A 22,164-nucleotide genomic window follows, 5' to 3' on the forward strand; every position below is an offset into this window, starting at 1 on the left:
GTCTGAGGTGTAGTGACTGTAGATAACCAGAAAGAGGTGTTCTTAGTCACACATTCCCCTAAGTCAGGAAAGGGATGCTTTAGTGAAACACGCTGTGGGCTCCTTGGCATTTATCTGATTCTAACATGTTCATTTTTAACAGTGGCTCTCAATCTGTGGGTCAAAATCCCTTGGCGATAGAATGACTCTTTTGCAGGGGTCTCATATCAGATATCCTGCATATTAGATATCTGTGTTACAGATTCATAACAGGAAAATTACAGTTATAAACTAGCAACAAAACTAATTTTATGTTTGCAGGTCGCCACAACATGAGGAGCTGTATTAAAGGGTTGCAGCATTAAGAAGGTTGAGAACCAGTGTCAGTCATTTACTGACAGACTTTCTAGAATAACTTAAATTGCACTTGGTCATCATGTACAGCTTTCATTTTCAGGATTTTGAAGGTGTGTGTGGTATACATATGGATGCAAGCGTGGAGGCCAGATAATCTTTTTCTAAAAAAATTTTAAGATTTATTTATTTTATGTATGTGAGTACATTGTCACTCTCTTCAGACACACCAGAAGAGGGCATCGGATCCCATTACAGATGATTGTGAGCCACCATGTGGTTGCTGGGAATTGAACTCGGGACCCCTGGAAGAACAGTCAGTGCTCTTAACCACTGAGTTCTCTTCAGGCTGTCTTTTTCTATATTTAAGTTAAAAAAAAAATTTAAATTGAACTACTAAGCTCCATCTTAGTTTTTTTTTTTTTTTTTTTTTTTTTTTTTTAAGATAGAATCAGCCTCTGAACCTAAAGCCCCTCCCCCTGCTTCTGGTATCTGTCTGCCTGCCCCTCTCAGTTATAGATGCTTTAGACGAATGCCACCACACCTAGCTTTTATGTTGGGGAGATTTGGGCTCATGTTCTCAAGCTTATGCAGCTACTAGCTTCTCACAAGTAACCTATCTCCCCAGCCCAAGTGCTTCATTCCCATTCCTGTGTCTTTCGTATGTTGTATGAGGGTGACTGTGGGTCTCAGTGAGTTTTCTATCCATTCACAGATGGACCAGTTTTTCCACAATGTTATGTAACAAAAGTTACAAAGCAATGTAGTGTTGGGTTTCAGCGCCAGATTGCACAGATCACTTTGATCCATCTCCTCATCTTATGGATGAAGGGATATGACAGATGAGGATTACACTGTTCTAACAAGGTTGGTGCTCCCAGAGGTCAGAAGAGGAACTAGAGTTATAGTTGGTGGTGAATTGGAATGAGGATGTTGGGAACTGAACTTGTGTCTTCTGGAACAGCATCCCATGCCATCAACCACTGACCCATGTTCCAACCCCTCATTAAAAAAAAATCTAAAACCATGTTTTATGTGTATGTTTTGCCTGCATGCATGTCTTTGTACCACATGTATGCTCTTGGAGGCCAGAAGACGGCACTGGAGCCCCTGGAACTGGAGTTAAAGATGGTTGTGACCTGCCATGTGGTTCTGGAACTTTAACCTAGCAATTCTGGAAGGAGAGCAGGTGCTCTTAAACATTGAGCCATCTCTCCAGCACTATTTAGTCTCTTTTTTGTGTGAAAAATTTCACTCAGCTATTAGGTTTTATGGAAAACCAGTAGAAAAAGGGACCTAAATTGAAGATGTAGCAGAAGTCAGAGGTTAAGGATGCTTTACGTCTCTTGAAGGAACAGAAAGGAGATGCTAGGAAAGTTTGTACTGTTAGACACCAAGAATGGAATAACATAAATCGTTAAAAGGAGACACTGAGTCAAATGATAAACACAACTTTTGACTTTACTTCCCCTTTAGTGGGCGTCGCCGTCTCTCTCTCTCTAGTCAGTCTTCCATAAAGAAAAGTAATCGTCTCATTTCTCTGCCTGCATTTTCCCAGGCATTCTAGTTTTGGCTTGAAGATTCCTGCTTTCTTGTTTTTAATCATTTGTTATCTTGTATACTTTGGCATTTTGCAAAGTTTTGCTCTTAAGTTCATTTCATAATTCATTTAGGCAAGTCCACTTGTAGGCAGAGTCTCAACATGCCAACGACTCATTTATCTCTGAGAGAACCCAGGCCTCTGATCCCCAGACAGGTACCATCCTTGTGATCTTCTCTCACCACGTCTGGGTCTTTTCCAGCATTTTCCACTTCACGGAGTCATTTCACCCTCCTGCCAGCTGTGCCAGCCTGGTACTAACTAGTCTTGACACCTTATGCTCACTTACCACCCATGTCCAGCCTCCACAAACATCTGTGGCATTGACTCTTATGTACACGCATGTCAGATGGACCCATTTCTCTTTCTTTTCTTATTTTTTGTCATTCAATTTTTTTATTGGATATTTTATTTACACTTCAGATGCCATCCCCTTTCCCCATTCCCCCCTTAGAAAACCCCTATCCCATGCCCCCTTTTCCTTTTTGCATTTATACACTTTTTAAAAAAATGTTAAACAAAGGCTTTATAAGTTTGGTAATGCTCAATCAGAGGTGTAACCCACTACCCAACCTAGATATATCAACTATCTTTGACTGGTGGAGATACGTGAACATCTGCCTCCCTGTCTCCCCCCTCTTTCTTTCTCTTATCACCTAGCTTCTCCTCCTCTCATTACTCCTTCTCTTCCTCTCAGTACTCCTCCCACCTTAGCTCCTCCTACACATCACCCTTCCTGTTAAAATAAAACTTTTCTCTCAAAATACATTTAGAGCATAATTATGCCTATTTGTACCAGTGAGGTACAAGGTAGTCCTAATACCCAGTCCATCTTCTTCTCTACATCCCTTGTTAAAGTTGCCATCACAGTCTCCCTAGATATTCTCAGTGTATATTAGTCATCCTCTGTAAATATTCTTGTTTCTATACTTGCAACCCATTCTCTACACAGCAGTAAATGTAATCTAAACAGTAGCTGGATCTGTTATCCTTTGGCTCATAGCCTTCCAAACACTTCTCATTGCTTTCAGAGTAAAATTCACATTTCACCATTGTTTACCCAAGGCCTTGCTTGATCTGATTCCACTTCTTCACCTCATCTCCAGTCTTAGTCTCGGCAAATCAGAGCCACACTGTTTGCTATAGCTTCTAACTACATGTATATATAGTTGATAAGCAGCTTTTCACTAGATCATACTCTTCTTGCAGGGTAGACATATTCTACTTCCATCAGGTGCCTGATACTTATTTTCTGTTGGAGTAGATGAAAGAATGGTCAAATAAATGGATGGATGAATGGTTCTATTATAATTGCACGTGGTGATTCTGATTCAGTGGCTCCTGGTGGGAAATGGATATCTCTTATTTGTTAAGACCATCATAGATGACTTTGCATAATCTAGGTTGAAATTCCTACAGAAAGACATCATAACTACAGTTCAGAGCACAGATGTTTGGGCTATAAACACAGCAAGGAAAGGGCAATGTAAATGTTAACAAATATTTTCAGTCACTTGGCAAAGCCTTTTATTAACTGTCATTCCTCCACATAAGTCAGAATAAACAAAGTGACACTTTTTATATGATGATGTTTTTTCCATTGTGATATTTTGTTTATTTATATGCTTTAAAAAACAATTTTATGGTAAAAGTAAAGAAAAAAGAAGATTGCCTAATACTTTATAGATAATAGATTCAAACATATCCAGGTTAGTAAGGATCTAAATGATGCTGGAAACACGGGACTTGTCTCTTGTGTGCAAGACCAGAGGCAACATTGGTCAGTATGCATGTGAAGGTGGCAAGACTCAACCTTACAATAAGGAGTTGAGGTGGCTTTTATGTAACAGAGAGCTCTGGATTGGGAGTCACAAGAACCTTAGAGGTCTTAGGGTTCATGTATTTAATGAACACTCCTGATATTGTGATCTGGAAACCAACTCCTACAAGCTGTCTTCTGATGAGAGAGAGAGACAGAGAGAGAGAGAGAGAGAGAGAGAGAGAGAGAGAGAGAGAGAGAGAGAGAGAGAGAGAGGGGGAGGGGGAGGGGAGGGGAGGGGAGGGGAGGGGAGGGGAGGGGAGGGGAGGGGAGGAGAGGAGAGGAGAGGAGAGGAGAGGAAGAGGAAGAGGAAGAGAAGAGAAGAGAAGAGAAGAGAAGAGAAGAGAAGAGAAGAGAAGAGAAGAGAAGAGAAGAGAAGAGAAGAGAAGAGAGGTATGGAGGGCTTCGAGCTTCATTATTGGAGAAGGAAGACTCTCAGTAGCATAAGATGGTTTCAGCAGTTGGTGTGTTTCCAATCTGTCCTCTGGGCATAGCATCTTTTTAAAAGGGGGCAGTGAGCTAATGTCTCTCTTCATCTCCTTCAGCTGTCTAATTTCTACAACATGTGCTCCCTCAATGTTACTTATTCAGGGAGAGGAGTTTAGACAGATTACAGAAATGCTGAGAATATCTTGTGCATCTTTTTAAATTTTTTTTTGTGTCTTAGACATTTAGAAGATTTAATCCAAAATCTAAGCAATCTTACTTTTCATGCAGTGAGTGAATGTGTGTGTGTTCATGGGTGCATGTTCGCTGTGAATCAGTGTCCGTCTGGGGAAAGAGCAGCTCAAGAGAAATGGATGAGTTAAATATTCTCTTTTCTGGAAAGTGTCTGTTTGGAAGTCCTAAGTGTTTAAGCCTGTAGGTCAGCTTTTCTCTCTAGTGGTTGACTGAGTGAGTGTAACTTTATTGGATCAGCTGTACTTAGCATAAAAACTCATTTTGAAGTATATTAAATTATTTTCAATTTAATGAAAATTATTCAAAGAAATTTGTATATCCCACAAAAGATTATTGATGACTTGCTTTTTTCATTGTTTTTAGTTTATTCCAGATTAGTTTTCTAGAACTAATACAGAATAATTTGGAAATGAATTTAATTAATCTTTATTCAGAGTTAGGAGTCATTATGCTGTGTCCTGAAGACAAAATCCAGCCTAAAATCTGTTTTATAAATAAAGCTTTTTTTTTTTTTTTTTTTTTTTTTAGACAGGGTTTCTCTGTGTATGCCTGGCTGTCCTGGAACTCACTCTGTAGACCTTGAACTCAGAGATCTACCTGCCTCTGGCTCCTGAGTGCTGGGATTAATGGTGTGTGCCACCAGTGCCTGGCTATTTTATAAAGAAAGTTTTAAAAAGCATTTTATGAAGCAAGTTGGATATTTTATTAAAAATATTTAATATGGGCTTAAGCATGAGGATTGGGAGGAATAGAAGCACTCAGAAGACTATAAGATATAGTATGGACTGGCCAGGGGAGAGGCACCATGATAAAGTTTTGTTCGAACACGGTCATATTAATTTTCAAATCTATTTTTTGCTACTTTTTTCTTAGTAATTTTTAAAAATTTAATTAAAATATAATTATATCATTTCCCCTTTCTCTTTCATTCTTCTAACCCCTCCCAGGTGACCCCCCTTACTCCCTCTCAAATTTATAGGCTCGTTTTCTTTGATTATTATTGTTATGTTATATCTAACTATACATATAGTTACATTATATAACAACAATAATATATTCATATATATATGAATAAGTATGTAAATACAACCTGCTGAATCTATTTAGTGTTGCTTGAATGTATATACCTTCCAGGCTGACCACTTGGTGCTAGACAACCAGTTGGGGGGGTCTTGTCCCTGGGGAAGACTGGTTTTCCCTCTCAACAGTTGTTGGTTGTCTATAGCTCTTCACCTAGGGGTGGGGTCTTTTGAGACGTCCCCTTCCATGTCTTCATATGTTTTTAGTGTTGTCATTGCTTGAGGCTTTATTTATGCAGCCATATTGTTGCAGTATCATGAGTGTAGCTTCTCTGCTGTTTCTCAGAGGCATAATCTTACAGAAGACTTTCCATTCGTCTGGCTCTCAGCAACCTTCCCATTCCCTCTTCTGTGATGTTCCCTGAACCATAGATGCAGGAGCTGTAGTATAGAGGCATCCATTAGGATCAGGCACTGCGTAGTCACTAGCTCTTGTTATTTTGACTAGTTGTGATTGCCTACAATGGTCTTCTCCTATTACAAAGAAAAGCTTCTTTGATGAAGGGCGAGAGCTGCAGTTATCTGTGAGTATGAAGACAGGTATTTAGAGTGTAGTTGGGACTAATGCTGGTCTAGTAGTGTGTCTTAGAAGATCCATGGCTTCACTTGCCTTCTGTGATTTCTCTCTTGCTATGTGGGCCTCAAATCCAATTAGACAGGTGTTTGTTGATTACTGCCAAGACGTAAGAGGCATTATTGCACTTTTAGGAATAGCTTGTCAATCCAATCATTGTTTCCGTTCCTGAGCATTACAACTGGGTAGGACTATGAATTTCCTCATTTTGGCAATTTGCATGACACCATCAGATTTTGTTGTTGCTTTGCGACACATTTTCTCTGTATAGCCCCCTCTGTAGTCAGGCTGGCCTTGAACTGAGAGATCCACCTGCCTCTTCCTCCCAACTATTTTCTCAGTATATAAAGATTTGTTTTGTATTTTGAAGTGAACTTTATTTTTTTCTTTAAGATTAAGTAATGTGAACTAGGTGTGGTACCTGTGAGAAGCTGAGACAGGAGGATTACTATGCTTTTAGTTGAGCTTAAACTACATAGTCTGATCCAGTCCATCTTGGGCTATATGTAAGACTGCCTCACATAAAACTAAATGAAACAAAACAACTCCCCTCCCCCAAATCAAACCAAGCTAAAACAAAAAACAAACAAACCAACCAAAAACCCCTTAAAATACACACTTTAGATTAGTTGTGATTTCTAGAAAAGCTACAGTTTTAATGGTGCAGCTCTGTTTGCTATGACAAATATAGAATATAAGATTCGTGAAATCATTTAGCCATTTTACTGAGGTTTTTGTTGTTTAGAATGCGTAGCTAGAATTGTAAGTTAGAAAATGATAAATGAGGGAGCCTGTTTTCTCATGAGTCATGGAAAAGGGATTAATTAATAATATCTGTTAAAGCAGGGTAGGATGTATTGGTTTAAATGTTGCAGTAGAAAAGAATTCAAAGGATTAGATGGTGAAATATGTTGGTTCATGATAACTTTGTACATTTTAATTATGAATAATTTCATTTTTTTCTGTATTTTAAAGTTATATCCAGAACAAAGTTGAAATCATATTCTGTTTGGTATGTGCTGTCATGGCTTCATAAGTTTATGAACTCTTTAATCTAATTTTTGTTTTGCAAATGATGAAAATAAGATTAAACAATTTGTTTAAATGCCTTGTAATTAGGGAAGCTACTTTTTAAAAAATGATTTATTTTTATTTTATGTATATCAGTGAGCACGTATGTCTGCACATAGAACTATCTGCACTTTTGTCTGTGTGAGATGTTTGGTCCTCTGGAACTGCAATTACAGACAGTTGTAAGCGTGATATAGGTGCTGGGAATTGAACCAGGGTCCTACAGAAGAAGATCCAGTGTTCTAAACCGCTGAGTTATATCTCAAGCTCCAGGAAGTTACATTTTTTAAAAAAGATTTATTTATTTTATGTATATGAGTACACTGTAGTTGTCTTCAGACACACCAGAAGAGGGCAGCAGATCCCATTGCAGATGGTTGTGAGCCACCATGTGGTTGCTGGGAATTGAACTCAGGACCTTCGGGAAGAGCAGCCAGTGCTCTTAACTACTGAGCCATCTCTCCAGACCGGAAGTTACATTTTTAAATGAACAAATTAGGAAGGAAAACTCTGTCTCACCAGCTTGATCTTGAAGATGACAGAAAACAATGTCCACAGAGAAAAGTAGTTTTCATTCTTAAATCATTATAAATTCAATTAAAAATTAATTTTCTTAATACTTTTATTCAGAGAAGAGGGTAAGATAAACTAACTCGTATTTGTTTTTGTCTTCTTTTCCCAATAGGATCAGCAATATTACCAGTCCTTTCAGGTTTTAGAATATGGTAAGAGTTATTCATTCTTTTGAAGGAAAATTTTCACTTATTACTTTCTATAGATACAAATATTTTCAAGAGACATGTTATTTAAAATAAAAATCTCAATAAGGATATAACTTTAGTATTCATTCTAAAATTAAACATTCCTTTGCAAATGTTCTGAAATTACATTATAAAGCAGAAAGCAGGCAACATCTAACATTCTACAATGCCAGTTTTTTCTTAGGACCCCTTTTCTTTCTTTTTTTCTTTTTGAGATTTACTTATTTTTATTTTATGTGTATGAGTGTTTTACCTGTCATGTATGTCCATGTACCACATGTGTGCTGTGCCTGTGGAAGCCAGAAGAGGGTGTCGGACGCCCGTGGAACTAAAGCTACAGATGGTTGTGAGCTGCCACGTAGGTTTTTGGAATGATTCCTGGGACCTCTGAAAAGACAGGCAGTCCCTTAAAGGTTTAGCTGTGTCTCTAGCGTCTGGTTTGTTTGTTTGTTTGTTTTGGTTTTTATTTTATTTTATTTATTTTTGAGAAAGAGTCTCTTTGTGTAATGTGTCTGTAACTTGCTTTGGAGAGCAGGCTAGCCTCAGATTTATGGTTATTTTCTCACCCTGGCCTCCCAAACACCTGGCTCCCCTGTACTTATAAAATATTATTTTTTGACTCTTTGAATAGTGAACATTGGACTTGAGGATGTGGTTCAGTTCCCAGGTCCACAAAAACCAAAATTATCAAATTGACCTCAGTTACTTTCCATATATCTTTATTTGGTCGACACAGTGAAGACAGGGTATTTAGCTAAGGTAAAACATCTTCCTGCAGGCACCATATTGCATTTATAAGCATACAGATGAAAGCAGTGGCCGGCTGTTCTTGGTGGGCAGAGGGAAGTCAGACATGACTTAAAGCATAAGGCCTCTCTTGAGAGCTGATAAATTAACGTCTTTGAGCCCTTTAATTTGATTTTTGCAACCCTTTGTGATCACTTTTAATCTGGGCAAAAGAATTCTGAAACAGAGTTTGTTACATCTTTGTGATTCCAGCTCCTCTATCTCCATGGTACTTTCTCATCCATGTCATGGTCTGGAACAGGGACCAGCAAAGTATTTTCCTGCGATGGAACTGAAAGTAGTATTTTGGTCTCTGTATGCCATAGTATTTGTTTTAGTTGCTCATCTGTGTCTCTATAGAATAACAGCGGACACAGACAGCACATAAGCAGATGCCACTGTCATACAGGAGACTAAGCATCACCATACATTTCCCTTTTGGTTTTTTCCAACCAATTAAAATGAGTAAAAGCTACTGTTAGTTTATGCTGGCCATACAGTTCTGCAACTCCTTAGCTGGAATTTTATGTGTCACCCAGAGCCCCTCACCATATGTAGGTGTACAGATACAGACATATATCTGGTTCCAATAAAGATGTGTTATACATGTAAAATTTATCCCACATTTCTAACATTTAGTGCAAGAAAAAGAAAGTCCATTAATAATACGTTTTAAATTTTGGCTAAATATTAAAGCAAAAAGAATTTAGACAAGTTAAAAAATATTGCAAAATTTATTTTACCTGTTTACTTTTTAAAAATATGATTACTAGAAATGGAAAATTAAATGTGTGGCTCATATTTTATGTCCTTTGGTCAATGCTCTAGAAGAATTTTTTGTTTTTTAGTTTTTTATCTTTTTGAGAAAGGATCTCACTGGGTAGTCTCCACTCCTTGGAACTTGCTAAGTAGACCAGGCTGGCCTCAAACTCATAGAGATCCACTTGTCTCTGCTTCCCAAGTGTTGGGATTAAAGTGATGAGCCACCATGGCAGGCATGATCAAAATTTTTGTGTGTTTTACTGTGTTGGTGCTGGGTGGTTATGAAAGAGTTAAAAATTTTTAAACCTTCCACAGATGGAGTCATGAGTGCAGATCAGCTTGTTCTGCACTCTGGGTTCTAAGAAACTAGCTATCTACAAGACAAGATAGATTGAATAGGGTTTGAGCTGGGAGTTCAGGTCAGTGTGCCCGTGCACCCTGGATACCAGAAACAGAACTGACCACAAGACAAATTGGATAGGGTTTGATTCTTAACGTGACTGTTTCTTGAACCTGTCATGGAAGCTGAACACTGGACAGGTGCTTTCTATAGATACTTAATCATGATTTCCCCCCCTCGTCTCCCTGGGTTGCGGTTTTTCTTTTAAAAGCTCTACCTCTTCTCTAAGTGGGGGGGGGGGTCGTACTTCATTGCTTGCCTCTGCGTAGGACAGGCTAGAAGTGTGGCCTCAATTCGTTGAATCAAATATACCTCTTGCTCATTGCATCAAGTTCAGTGTCTTGTGAGTTAATGGGTGGCCACAAATTCCTGAGGCTTGGGTGAGGCCCTCCCTTCATGGGCCTTACATGTTCTTGATGGGGTACAGTCGTGGGGTGATTGGTGGGCAGCCTATAGTATTTGAATAGACAGTCTTTGGATTCTTTAAAGAGGTGTGCGGGTGTGTGTGTGTGTGTGGGGGGGGTGGGTCATAGTTGTCCTATGCAACCTTTTTGAGCCTTCCTTCTAGACTGGTTTAGAGTTTATCAGTATCCTGGTATATTCAGTGCCTTTGGCTTCATAGGTTTGGGTTATTTTACTGACTTATGAACCTTTTTAGTATTTATCTTATGTAAATTGCATGGTGAGGTTTCTTACAGGAGTCTCATGTGTTTCTTTGATCAGTGACATTATAAAAACATTTCTGTAGGCTCAAACAAACCACAACATTTTTATTGTGGTAGGGTACTTTATTTAAAGTAGTATTAATTGCAAAACATTTTATGGGAGCTGTTGAGATGGTTCATTTGTCAAGAATGTTTCCTGTTCTTGTAGAGGACCTGGGTTTAGTTCCTAGCACCCACAAAATGGCTTATAAGCACTTGTAACTGCAGTTCTAGGGACTCCATGTCCTCATCTCGGCAGACTCCTCTTGCACACGTGGAATGCACATGCACACTCTCTGGTGCTCACACACATGCAAATGAATAAGTAAATAAACAAATAAATTTAAAAAAGCAAACAAAAAACCATTTTGTTATTAAGGGGCTTTTAATTTATGTTAACACGTGGATCCTAATAAAGCCAAGTTCAAGAAATACCAGTTTTCATTCAACTCACAAGAACAACTCTTATATTTGTGTGCATCAGCTGCAGATGCTGGTAAAATAGATTCCTTCAATAGATTGATTTTCCTCTGCAGTGTTACCGAAGTTTGAAGTTACTCTGCAGACACCGCTTTATTGTTCTTTGAAGTCTAAGAAACTGAGTGGCAGCGTTACAGCAAAGTAAGTTGCATTTATCTTTTGATATGGCTCTAAACTATTGTGAAACAGCACGCCAAAACCCTCCATACATGGGCTAGAGAGATAGTTCAGTGGTTAAGAGCACTGACTGTTCTTCCATAGGTCCTGAGTTCAATTCCCAGCAACCACATGGTGGCTCACAAACATCTATAATGAGATCTGAGTGACATTGTACTCACATACATAAAATAAATAAATACATCTTAAAAAAACCCTCCATACATACTAAAGAGTACTAGTACAAGATTTTCCTTTAAAAAAAAAAAAAAAAAAACCTCGACTCTATAATAATCAACCGTCTGCAATACTTCATTTAGCACAGGCCAGATGTCCACAGGGGTTTACATCTGTAACTTTACTTCAAGCTGTCATTCCTAAAATAGTTCCCACAGACTATTTAGTAAGGAGATTATAGAATGCATTGTCATGTTTCTAAAGCTTTGGGAATTTAGGGGCCAGGAAGATGGTTCAGAATGGGAAAAAAAAATCTTAACCACCGAGTCATCTTTCTGTAGCCTCTGCTTCATATTTAAGCCAAAATTAAAATAAAATTGCCTTTGAGAATACATTAAATTATTATTTTCAAGCACATTGAACTATCATATGATACAACCATTTTAAAATATAATATCTTTAAAATATAACATCTATAAAATCTTTTTGCCTTTAATTAATATTTAACAAGACACAGGCCATGTTAGGTGCCGAGGGCCCGGGTGAGTGATTTTGATGCTGTGGTTCCCAGCCAGGTCCCCACTAACTTCACTGCTTTTGTTTGGAAGTATGATATATTTGAAGGTGAATATTTTTTCTTTCTCTTAATTTGGAAAATTCTGCATTTGCTTTGGAGTTGGCCCAGAGGAGAGGTTATTTCTGTGTCTAATTAACAGATTCAGGAAACATCAGTTTACTATTACAATTTGAACTGCAGAGCAAAACTGGCTTTAAGGGTTAGCCCAGTGTTTGAACTAGAGATGGAAGAACCCATTTTAAAAAGACTTTCTGGCAGTAAAATGATTTACTGAAGATCGCATTTCCTTTATGTGAAGAAATGCTCCATTATGAGGAGTAATTAAGAAAATAAAATTAAGACTGTGAAATGACAGAGAATTCAGTTTGACACAAGAAGATGAGTTTGAAATGATGCTTAAAAAATTAGTTTTTAAAGTTTTCTTGCTTAAAAAAATCGATTTTTTTTTGGTAGACATAAATGCATTTGGTACTCTATAGTTTAAGGTCTGATACTACCTCCTGGAGTGTCCTGGGATGTGTTGCCTATGGTGATTATAACTTCAATTAACATCCAAACATTTTTACAGGTGTGACTGTCTATTCAGGTGATGGCCACTCCAGGGTTCTAGCGCTGAGAGCTTTTCCTAGTTTTTTAGAAGCTGTGCCTTTCTATAATGTCCACACTTCCTTGGTGTCCTCTCAGTGGGTGGAGGCCGTGAATAGCAGCATTTGAGCTGATTTTAGATGCTTTAATTCAGAGTTTCATTTGGAGACCTAACCTGAAGAATTACTATTTGTTATGAATGTTCTTCGTTCTTTGTGCTTTTGTTGTTGTTTTATGTTTTCTTGGGACAGATTGTCGAGAAGTAGCTCAAGCCGGCCGGCCTTGAACTTGTCCCATCTCAGCCTCCTGACTGCTAGGGTAACGGTACTACATGGTAGACTTGTACCTTTGTTATTTTTTAAATTGTAGGAGAGGTGTACTTTAATGTAGTTCTCTATTGAATTGCTAATGTATACTTATTGAAAGTGATTTTTTTTTTATCGTGTTCCTCTGACACCACTGAGTTGAAATGTAATAATACAATATTTTAAAAATTGTTTTCAGGTATACATATGGAAAGCCAGTGAAGGGAAGTCTGTCACTTACATTTTTACCTTTATCTTTTTGGGGAAAGAAGACGAATATCACAAAAAAAATTGAGGTAACTTTTGCAGATCTTTCATAATCTACAAAAGGGACAATTCAATCTCAATTAAAAAAAAAAAAACAAAAAAACTATAGGACCCAGTGGGGTGTGGTGGCACACACCTATTATTCTAACCCTCAGGGAGGTAGAGAAAGGAGGGTAAGTAGTTCAAGACCAGATTTAGCCATCTAGCAAATGTGAGGCCAGCTGGCTAAGGGACAGACAATAGAAAATAATTACAGGAACAACAGGAGAATGTGGTACTTATTGAAAGTTTATATTCATTTCAACATAATGCGGCACAGATGTGGTAAATAATTATGATTCAGATCACAGTGTGGAAAATTTAATTTTTTTCTAAAAAAGTTTGGTATAGCCTTACTAAAATAAGTCTGTAAGAAAATCTAGAACTTTCTAGCATTAGATGAAAGAAGAAAGAACTATCCAACATGACTGAGTGTGAGTTTTGTTTCTAGAATTTGAATTCCTAAAGTGAAATGTAAAATGGATTTTTTGAACAAAACAGATAAATGGATTCGCAAACTTCTCTTTTAATACTGACGAGATGAAAAAGGTAATGAATTTGAAAAAGGTAACAGATCTCTCGGAAGGGAGTTATGAGCACATGGATCCATCCTTCCCCGGGCCCGCAGAGATTGTAGCTACTGTAACTGAATCACTCACAGGTTTGTCGCCTCAATGAAGGTATAATTTTTTGCTGTCTGTTACCTGCTTTCAGTGTTAGCAAGTCTCAAGAGAGGGGATTCAATGCTTTTTCTCGGGAGCTTGTTTGATGCTGAACACTTGTAGAGTGTTTCATAAAACAGTGAAACCTGGACTTCAGCTTCATATGATAATAGCTGCTATTCGATTTTCCCTCCTTTTCAACTCTGTTTTTCTAGCCCGAGAAACACACAGGGGGCCTACATTTTCAACAGACTGGCTGGCTTCCTCTTTTTTCTTTTCTCCTTCTTTCCTCACTTTCTGGACAGTTTACTCTTTTAATAACAATGTTAAAGTTAGTTGTTTGGAGCCTTGCATTACTATTTCAACAGATTGATTCAGTTGACCCAACAAATAAAACCTATCCTGTCTGTGCTTTCTTCTCCTGGTGTACACCACCGAGGGAGAAGAGTATGCTAAACTTTTGTGTTTCTCTTGGGATCATAGTCAATAACAGGAGTAGACTTATGTGTCCTGATATCTTTAGTCCCTTTGGCAAGAAGCTTAGGTGGATACATCCCACTGGTGAAAAAGTACTTTTACAACCTAAATGATGCAATTCCTAATACAGGTATCTCAAGAAAGGCAAGTACCAATGTGTTTTTCAAGCAACATGATTACAACATTGAGATTTTTGATTATACAACTGTCTTGAAGCCATCTCTCAACTTCACAGCCACTGTAAGTTGGTGTATTTATTACTAAGCATGAGACCTGGAGAAATGAGGCAGATTGGGAGATCACATGCTCTGTGTCTTTAAGTAAAAGAGGAGATGGCTTACTTTTCCTCTTCAGAAATATGAATATGGTTGGATGGTGGTGGCACAACCGTCCCAGCACTTGGGAGACAGAGGCAGGTGGATCTCTTGGAATTCAACAACATCCTGGTCTATAGAGCAAGTTCTAGGACAGCCAGGACCACATAGAGAAACCCTGTTTTGAAACACAAAACAAAAAAAAAAAAGAGAGAAAATTAAAAAGAAGAAATATGAATGTGGATAATTGCTCTCAAATGACCTATGTCTAATATATTTTTTTAAAAGTCTCAAAACAGCCAATTTTTTTTCCAAAAATTTACTTAACTAGCAATTCATTTGATATGGATTACAACACTAAAGTTTTTGTTAATGAAGAAATGACTGTAAAAAAATTTACTTTGATGTTAATTTTAAAAAAAAGATTTATTTATTTGTTTTATGTATATGAGTACACTGTTGATCTTCTCATACACACCAGAAGAGGGCATCAGATCCTATTACGTATGGTTGTGAGCCACCATGCGGTTGTTGGGAATTGAACTCAGGACCTCTGGAAGAGCAGTCAGTGCTCTTAACCAATGAGCCATCTCTCCAGCCCACCGATGTTAATTTTTATAAGGACTAAATTTTAATTTCATCAAAGATATAGAATTAAAAAATTATCACCAAGGATACTCTCTTTTCCAGAGAGAATGTAGAATTAATATTTATTATTTGAGTAAATTGAAAAAAGTAAACTAGGAAACACCCAGAATGCTGTCCTTCTTTTATGACATCTTCACTTATGGGACATTTAGTCATTGCTCAGATTTATGCTCCATCTTGAGTGGATTCTGTCCATGTGTAGGAAGGACATGGTGTTTAGGAAGCTATGGGAGACCCAGGAAGGGGGAGCTGGCTTTGCGGGTGGAGATGGAGGTCATTAAGGGGTGCCTTATGGAAGACAGAGCCTCGAATGATGGATGACAAGATTTGTAGTGTCTTAAATGTTGGAGCACATGGGTGGGAGGCAGGAAGCAAGATGAGATAATGCAAAAGGAGCTGCGGTTGGCAAGAGCAGAGTGCATTCAGAAAAGTGACCGGACCTGTAAATTTGCCGCAGAGGACTTGGCCTGATTTAACAGGAGGCAAAGCTTAGGAAACTCTATGCGATCCTGTGCTCCAGAGGGTCTCCTGGATGGGTTGAACTTTATGCTCTCTAGGCAGTGAGATTTGGAGCCTATGAACACAGGTGGGGTGGAAGTGGGGTGGTGTGTGTGTGTGTGTGTGTGTGTGTGTGTGTGTCTATGTGTGTGTGAGGGTTTATGTGTGTGTGTTTGTATGTGTGTGTGTGAGGCTTTATGTGTGTGTTTGTATGTGTGTCTGTGTGTGTGAGGGTTTGTATGTGTTGAGGGTTTCTGTGTGTGATGCTGTGAGAGTAGGGTTTGAGGGGGACTGTTGCAGGGCTGAGAGAAGACAGCAGTAGTAGTTTGAGGGGGACTGTAGCAGGGCTGAGAGAAGACAGCAGTAGTAGCCAGGTTTGAGACTAGGAGGCATCCTGTGGTGGTGGCTATGGGGGTGAAGAGGAAGGGCAGAGAAATATGGGTCTTGGTACTCACTGAATTATGAAGTGAGAGAGTGGAGGTTGTTGGGCAAATTGAGATTGTCAGTCTGTCAGGATTGTGGTTGTTAGTAAACATGATGGCTGCTTGAAGTGGTTGGCTGTCAGGTAAGGAATTCCTCAAATGGAGCTTCAGGATAAGGCAAGGATGGGGATTTTGAATTTGGGGTGTAAACACAAAGAACTATGCAGCTAAGCTAGCTGAGTGTTAGAAATTTCGAAGAAGGAAAAAGAACAAGGAGCTGACAGGGAGTCAGAGTGTCACCAGACTCAGGGTGATCGCTAGTGACCCAGGGACTATGTTTGGCCGCTTGTCCTCAGTAAGCTGATTAAAGAAGTCAAACTAATGATGAAAACCAGAACGGAGATTTACTCAGGGCAGCCACAGTGGGGAAGAGGCACAATGAGATCCAGAGACCCAGTTCCTCCAGGCTAGTTGTTGGAGTTATAAAGTGAAGGCTTAAAGAGAGTCCACCTTTCAACAGAGAATGTTTACATGCATATCCATTAGGAGTAATTATCTGGCTAAACATCCATCACCTGTCTAGCTCCACAGGTTTTCCCTTACTAGAATTTTTTCCTTTCCCCCCACTTAGGATCTTTCCACTTTTCCCCTTAGATAGCTTTCATAGGAAACTTTTTAAACTTAATAATAAACTCTATAATAACTTCAGAGAGAGAGAGAGAGAGAGAGAGAGAGAGAGAGAGAGAGAGAGAGAGAGAGAGAGAGAGAGAGAGAGGAGAGAGAGAGAGGAGAGAGAAAGGAGAGAGCGAGGCTATCTTTAGGCACCTCTTAACAGTAGTAGCAAGGCAAAGCACAGAGCCATCAACAGACCACTGTTGTCCCTCCTATATGGTATCTAGAAAGCTGGAACTCTGGGAGAAAAATTTTCCCTCTGGCTGATGCAGACCCTTTTTTTCTTTCAGCATGAGATGCCTGGGGGAGGGGAAACTCCAGTGACTTGTGTCCCATATTTTAATACTCTGGTAACCAAAATGCAGGATACAAGTGTGTATTTAGAATATCGTCACTCCTGCCATTACAATAGAACAAAAAGAGGCATATAACACAAAAGAGCTGTGTCAGGCAAGGAAGCCATGTGACTAAGGTGGTGATCTTGGCACCAGATGCTTCCTGGAGAAGGGTTACTAAATGTGGATTGAGGTGCTACCAATAACTGTCAAAAGTCCAGCATTATGAGAACGGTACAGACTATATTCACCTGGGCTTAACTCTTTTGTTTTTCCTATTATCTCTCTTAAAATATTTTGTTTTAACAATTAGGTGAAGGTCAGCCGCTCTGATGGCAATCAACTAACTCCTGAAGAAATAGAAAATAATTTGGTCACAGCAGTGGCCCAGAGGAAAAATGACAGCCCCTGGACTCAGAGAGAGCAGGAAATGGATTATATCCAGATCATAAATTATACTATTCCCCAAAATGGAAAGATTAAGGTTGAATTCCCAATCATGTCCAGTTCCAGTGAGCTACAGCTGAAGGTATGGTCTGGTTTCATGTCACAGCAGTGGTGTTATTGTATTATAACTTTGTGGGAGACACCTCCTCAGAATTCAAAGAGCACAGGAAGTGGGCACGTCTCTGCTTTACACGTAGGGGAAGTGTGAGAACTCACTGATTGCAGTGGCTAAACTCTACTTTGGGTGTTTCCTTGTAATTTTATTTTAAGGACCACAAAAAGCATAGCAATGTGAAGATTTTGATGGAGAGGCTCTCCTAAACCCTCATCTTGGTTGGTTTTCAGTTATTTGAAATCCCCTTTCCCCAGCTTTCTCTCCCTCCATGGGCTGTCTTGGGAATTCCCATGCTTCCTGTAGCCTTTCTTTTGGTACCAGCACTGCCAAAGCCAGAGCTCTAGCTCAGTAAGGACAAAACTGGTGGACCTCACTGAGCCCAGCCTGGCTTGGAACTCACTGTGTAGTTCAAACTGCCCTCAAACTCATGATACTCCGATGATACTCCTGCCTTTGCCTTTTTTTTGAGAGAGGGTTTCTCTGTATAAGAGCTCTGGCTGTCCTGGAACTTGCTTTACAGACCAGGCTGGCCTCAAACTCACAACAGAGATCCTCCTGCCTCTGCCTCCTGAGTGCTGGCATTAGAGACATGTGACACTACATCAGGCTTGCCCTGGCTGATTTTTGACTCTTCTTTTTGGTGGGTCAAGCAAGATGTGATGTTTCTTGCTTCTGTGTGAGCTCCATATGGGAAGAAGGAAAGGATCCATTTTACGTTTAATTCCATCTTCTATTAGTATTTGTTTCTAAGTGAGGGCTATGCTTTCTTCTTCTGTGCTACAATGCCAAAGATCCACGCCCCCCCTTTATATTTTAAAGCTGTCAAATTCTGTGTAGTACGACATACAAAATGTCGAGGAAACAATGTCTGGTGAGTGTGTTTTTGCATGAAAACAAAAATCAAAGAATCTGACTTTCCGTGACTGTTCAGCACTTAGCATTCCTTCTCAGTTTACTGAAGCTGAACACCTATAGTGTTGTTTCTTCTGTTGCAGGCTTCTTTTCTTGATAGTGCAAGTTCTGTGGAGGTCCACAGCATGTTCACCTCTCCTAGTAAGACGTACATCCAGCTTAAAACTGACGATGAACATATAATGGTAATGTTTGTGACTCACTTGAGAATTGCAGCCTGATTTGATATTCTTATAATTGGGATGTACATATTAACTAATATTTTCTTTCTAGGTGGGATCACCTTTTAATTTGATGGTTAGTGGCAACAAGGAATTCAAGGAATTAAGCTATATGGTAATTTCTTTATTTTAAGGTTTTCTTTATTGATTTACTATTCTCTCTCTCTCTCTCTCTCTCTCTCTCTGTATGTGTGCATATGTGTATGTATGAATGCAGGTACATGTGTGTCATGGCATGTATGTGGAGGTCAGAAAGAACATTTGAAAGTCAGTTCATTCTTTCGATCATGGATTCCAAGGGTTAAACTGAAGTCATGAGGCTTGCGTGCAAGCACCTTCACCCACCTGGCTTCCTCTCAGGGTGGTAATTTCTCAGAGTTTTTAAGTTTATGATCTCTTACAGATCTATCTTAAGTAATATTTACTTTACGTCTTCCTCAGACTTACTAACTTGTTATAGATTACTCTGCTCTTTTTATTGTGTAATCAGTTTTCTTTCTTCGACTATATTTATATTTTCATTTAAAATAGATAATTAAATTTTTACCAAGAACAAAACAAAATGTAAGTTTTTAGTATACAGACAACATGGATCCCTGGGTGAGAATTATGAAATATAAGAAAGAAAATAAAACTTGCCACCTTGGCCTTGTAGTTTGCTAACCAAGCCCTCCTGTTAGAGCTCTGTATTTCTTTCCATCAAATGCTAGGTTCCAAGATAAAGAAATGGTTAGTGCAAGTTAGGGCTTTCTCAGAAATGGCCCTGATCGCACAGACCATGCTCAGTGTCGGGCTGATGTGATGGTTCAGTGGCTAAGAGTATGTACAGAGTCCTGAGTTCAGAGTGGACATGTAGCTCACAACCACCTATAACTAACTCCAGGAGATTTGAAGCTTCTGATCTCTGTGGGTACCTGTACTTAAATGCACAAACCCCCATACAGAAACAGATTCAGACACATCATTAAAAAAAACCAAAACATTATTGTAATATATTAATATAAAAATGTACTTGTCTCAATAGATGAAGAAAAAAGGTTTTGATATTCACACTTGTATGTTAAAAATACTCAGTGATGTTTTATTGCTGGGAGTTACCTAATTTGACAAAGGACAAATAATAAAATTACTGCTGACACTTTAAAAAGAGTCGTCAATGCATTAGGGGCTAGATAGAGCAGTTACCTTAATTTAGTCATTATACAAATGCACCGAAATGTTGTACTGTATTCCATAAACATGTACAGATATTATGTGCTAACTGCAAAAAAAAAAGAAGTAAAAATAACATTTGTAAGGGATGACATGAATTGTACTGCAATCTAGTCTTTGTTTTAATATCATTTTCTTTTTTAAATTATGTAGATTTTCTTGTCAATATCATTTATTTTTCATTGATTCTTTGCTGGTCTTAACAATCACAACTATTTTTTGTTGAAATTTAACTATCTCAAAACTAATCACAGATTTTTGCCTGTAAAAAGGTTGTGAATATAATTTAAGAACTTACCTAAAAATTATTATAAATTTAATATTGAAATATAACAATCTTTAGAAAAAACTCACTCTCTTTTTTTTTAATTTTTATTTTTTTAGGTAATATCAAAGGGACAGTTGGTGGCTGTAGGCAAACAAAGTTCAAAAATTTTCTCGTTAACACCAGAAGATTCCTGGGTTCCAAAGGCCTGTATAATTGCATATTATATTGCAGATGATGGGGAAATTATAAATGATATTCTAAAAATCTCCGTTCAGCTTGTTTTTAAAAATAAGGTAAGAATTAAGGTGATGATGTTTAAAACTTCATTGTAGTGACATCTGAGAAATGTAATATTTCTTTACAAAAGAATCAAGTATCCACATTGCCTAGAAACTTGTATTATTCCCTCTATCCAGAGGATGTATGTTTTCGTATTAAGCACTACTGTTATTTGTCATCTGTGATTCCTGGCTTTAAGACTTTAACTCAAATTCATCAAAGTTATTTAGTATTTTTAAAAAAAATAGTTGAGCCAATATTGCTCTGCCTGAAATTCCAGTGGTGACATGGACCATGTGTGTGTGGACCTTAGTGTGGCAATGAGGTCAGTGTAGAGAACAGGGCCATTGGAGATGTGTGTGGAACCAGAGCGGGGTTTTGGGTTGTCTACTTCATCATATGGAAGCTAACGGTGACAAACTTTCAGTAATCTTGATGTCTCGCTTTTGGGGGTTGGGGTGGAACCTTGTCTCCAGTACACCAGTATTGGGGTACCTCTTAGCCTGAGTAACCAGCTTGCACAGGAGACACCTCAGACCCAGCTCTGACAAGAAACCCAGTGTGGGGCTGGAGAGATGGCTCAGTGGTTAAGAGCACTGACTGCTCTTCCAGAGGTCCTGAGTTCAATTCCCAGCAACCACATGGTGGCTCACAACCATCCATAATGAGATCTGATGCCCTCTTCTGGTGTGTCTGAAGACAGCTACAGTGTACTTATATACATAAAAATAAATAAATCTTAAAAAAAAAAAAAAAAGAAAAAAGAACAACAAAATATGTTAAAAAAAAAAAAAGAAACCCAGTGTGATCAGCTTAAAGATGTCAGAAGGAGCCGTTGGTCTCACCGCTGCCTTGACTTTCCTCAGAATCAGTTTCAGTGTTGTGATTTGTAGAGTATAGCTCTCAATATTACCTTTAAAATTGGTGAAGGGTTGTATTCAACTCTTTTGTTTTCTTTTGTTTAAAATAAGGTGTTTTAACTTTTTTATATGATGGAGAGTGAGTCTAATCTTTGTGCATTCTAGGCAAATGCGCAGTCCTGAGCAACCTTAACTTTCTCGAAGTAGAATATAAACTTCTATTTTTGAATCTTATGAAAAGTTTTTTTTTTAAAGAAGTAGCAATATATTTTCTTAGTGTCTGTTAAAGATTCACCTTATAATAACCATGTTAAATGGGTGATTTTTAGAAAGGAATTATGGATGCTTAAATAAGGAGACACATCTCTAAGGGACCAGGTGTGAAGCTAAGTGCAGGGTGTAAGATTACCCACGCTGGGGAAGCAGAGTATATTAAAGGATGTTTTCAAGAAATACTTTTTAACAAATTAAATAGAAAATTTCAATTTTATTTTCAAAAAGATACTTTCTCTGATCTTTATATAGTGATGATTAAAAAGACTAAAGTGAAAGATCAGTTAGGGACCACATAGGGGAGGAAGCCAGCCTTATTAATAGTTCAGTCACTTAGAGCGAACTTCTTGGTTGAGCAGTGTAATCCAGGGTGCAGTTTGCTTTTAGGATTGA

General features: G+C 38.4%; 1 protein-coding gene across 1 annotated transcript in view; it reads left to right on the forward strand.

Annotated features, from left to right (window-relative positions):
- Cd109 (CD109 molecule) overlaps positions 1–22,164 on the forward strand; it is a 93,023-nt gene that overhangs the window by 19,602 nt on the left and 51,257 nt on the right. The window contains exons 5-13 of the mRNA XM_034484065.2: positions 7,843–7,882; positions 11,107–11,191; positions 13,050–13,146; positions 13,658–13,817; positions 14,426–14,535; positions 17,498–17,713; positions 18,742–18,843; positions 18,932–18,994; positions 20,476–20,652. Coding sequence (XP_034339956.1) covers positions 7,843–7,882; positions 11,107–11,191; positions 13,050–13,146; positions 13,658–13,817; positions 14,426–14,535; positions 17,498–17,713; positions 18,742–18,843; positions 18,932–18,994; positions 20,476–20,652 — 1,050 coding nt within the window. The remainder of the gene's footprint in view (positions 1–7,842; positions 7,883–11,106; positions 11,192–13,049; positions 13,147–13,657; positions 13,818–14,425; positions 14,536–17,497; positions 17,714–18,741; positions 18,844–18,931; positions 18,995–20,475; positions 20,653–22,164) is intronic.

Source organism: Arvicanthis niloticus, chromosome 21 (assembly GCF_011762505.2).
Source record: "Arvicanthis niloticus isolate mArvNil1 chromosome 21, mArvNil1.pat.X, whole genome shotgun sequence".
Lineage (NCBI taxonomy): Eukaryota > Metazoa > Chordata > Mammalia > Rodentia > Muridae > Arvicanthis > Arvicanthis niloticus.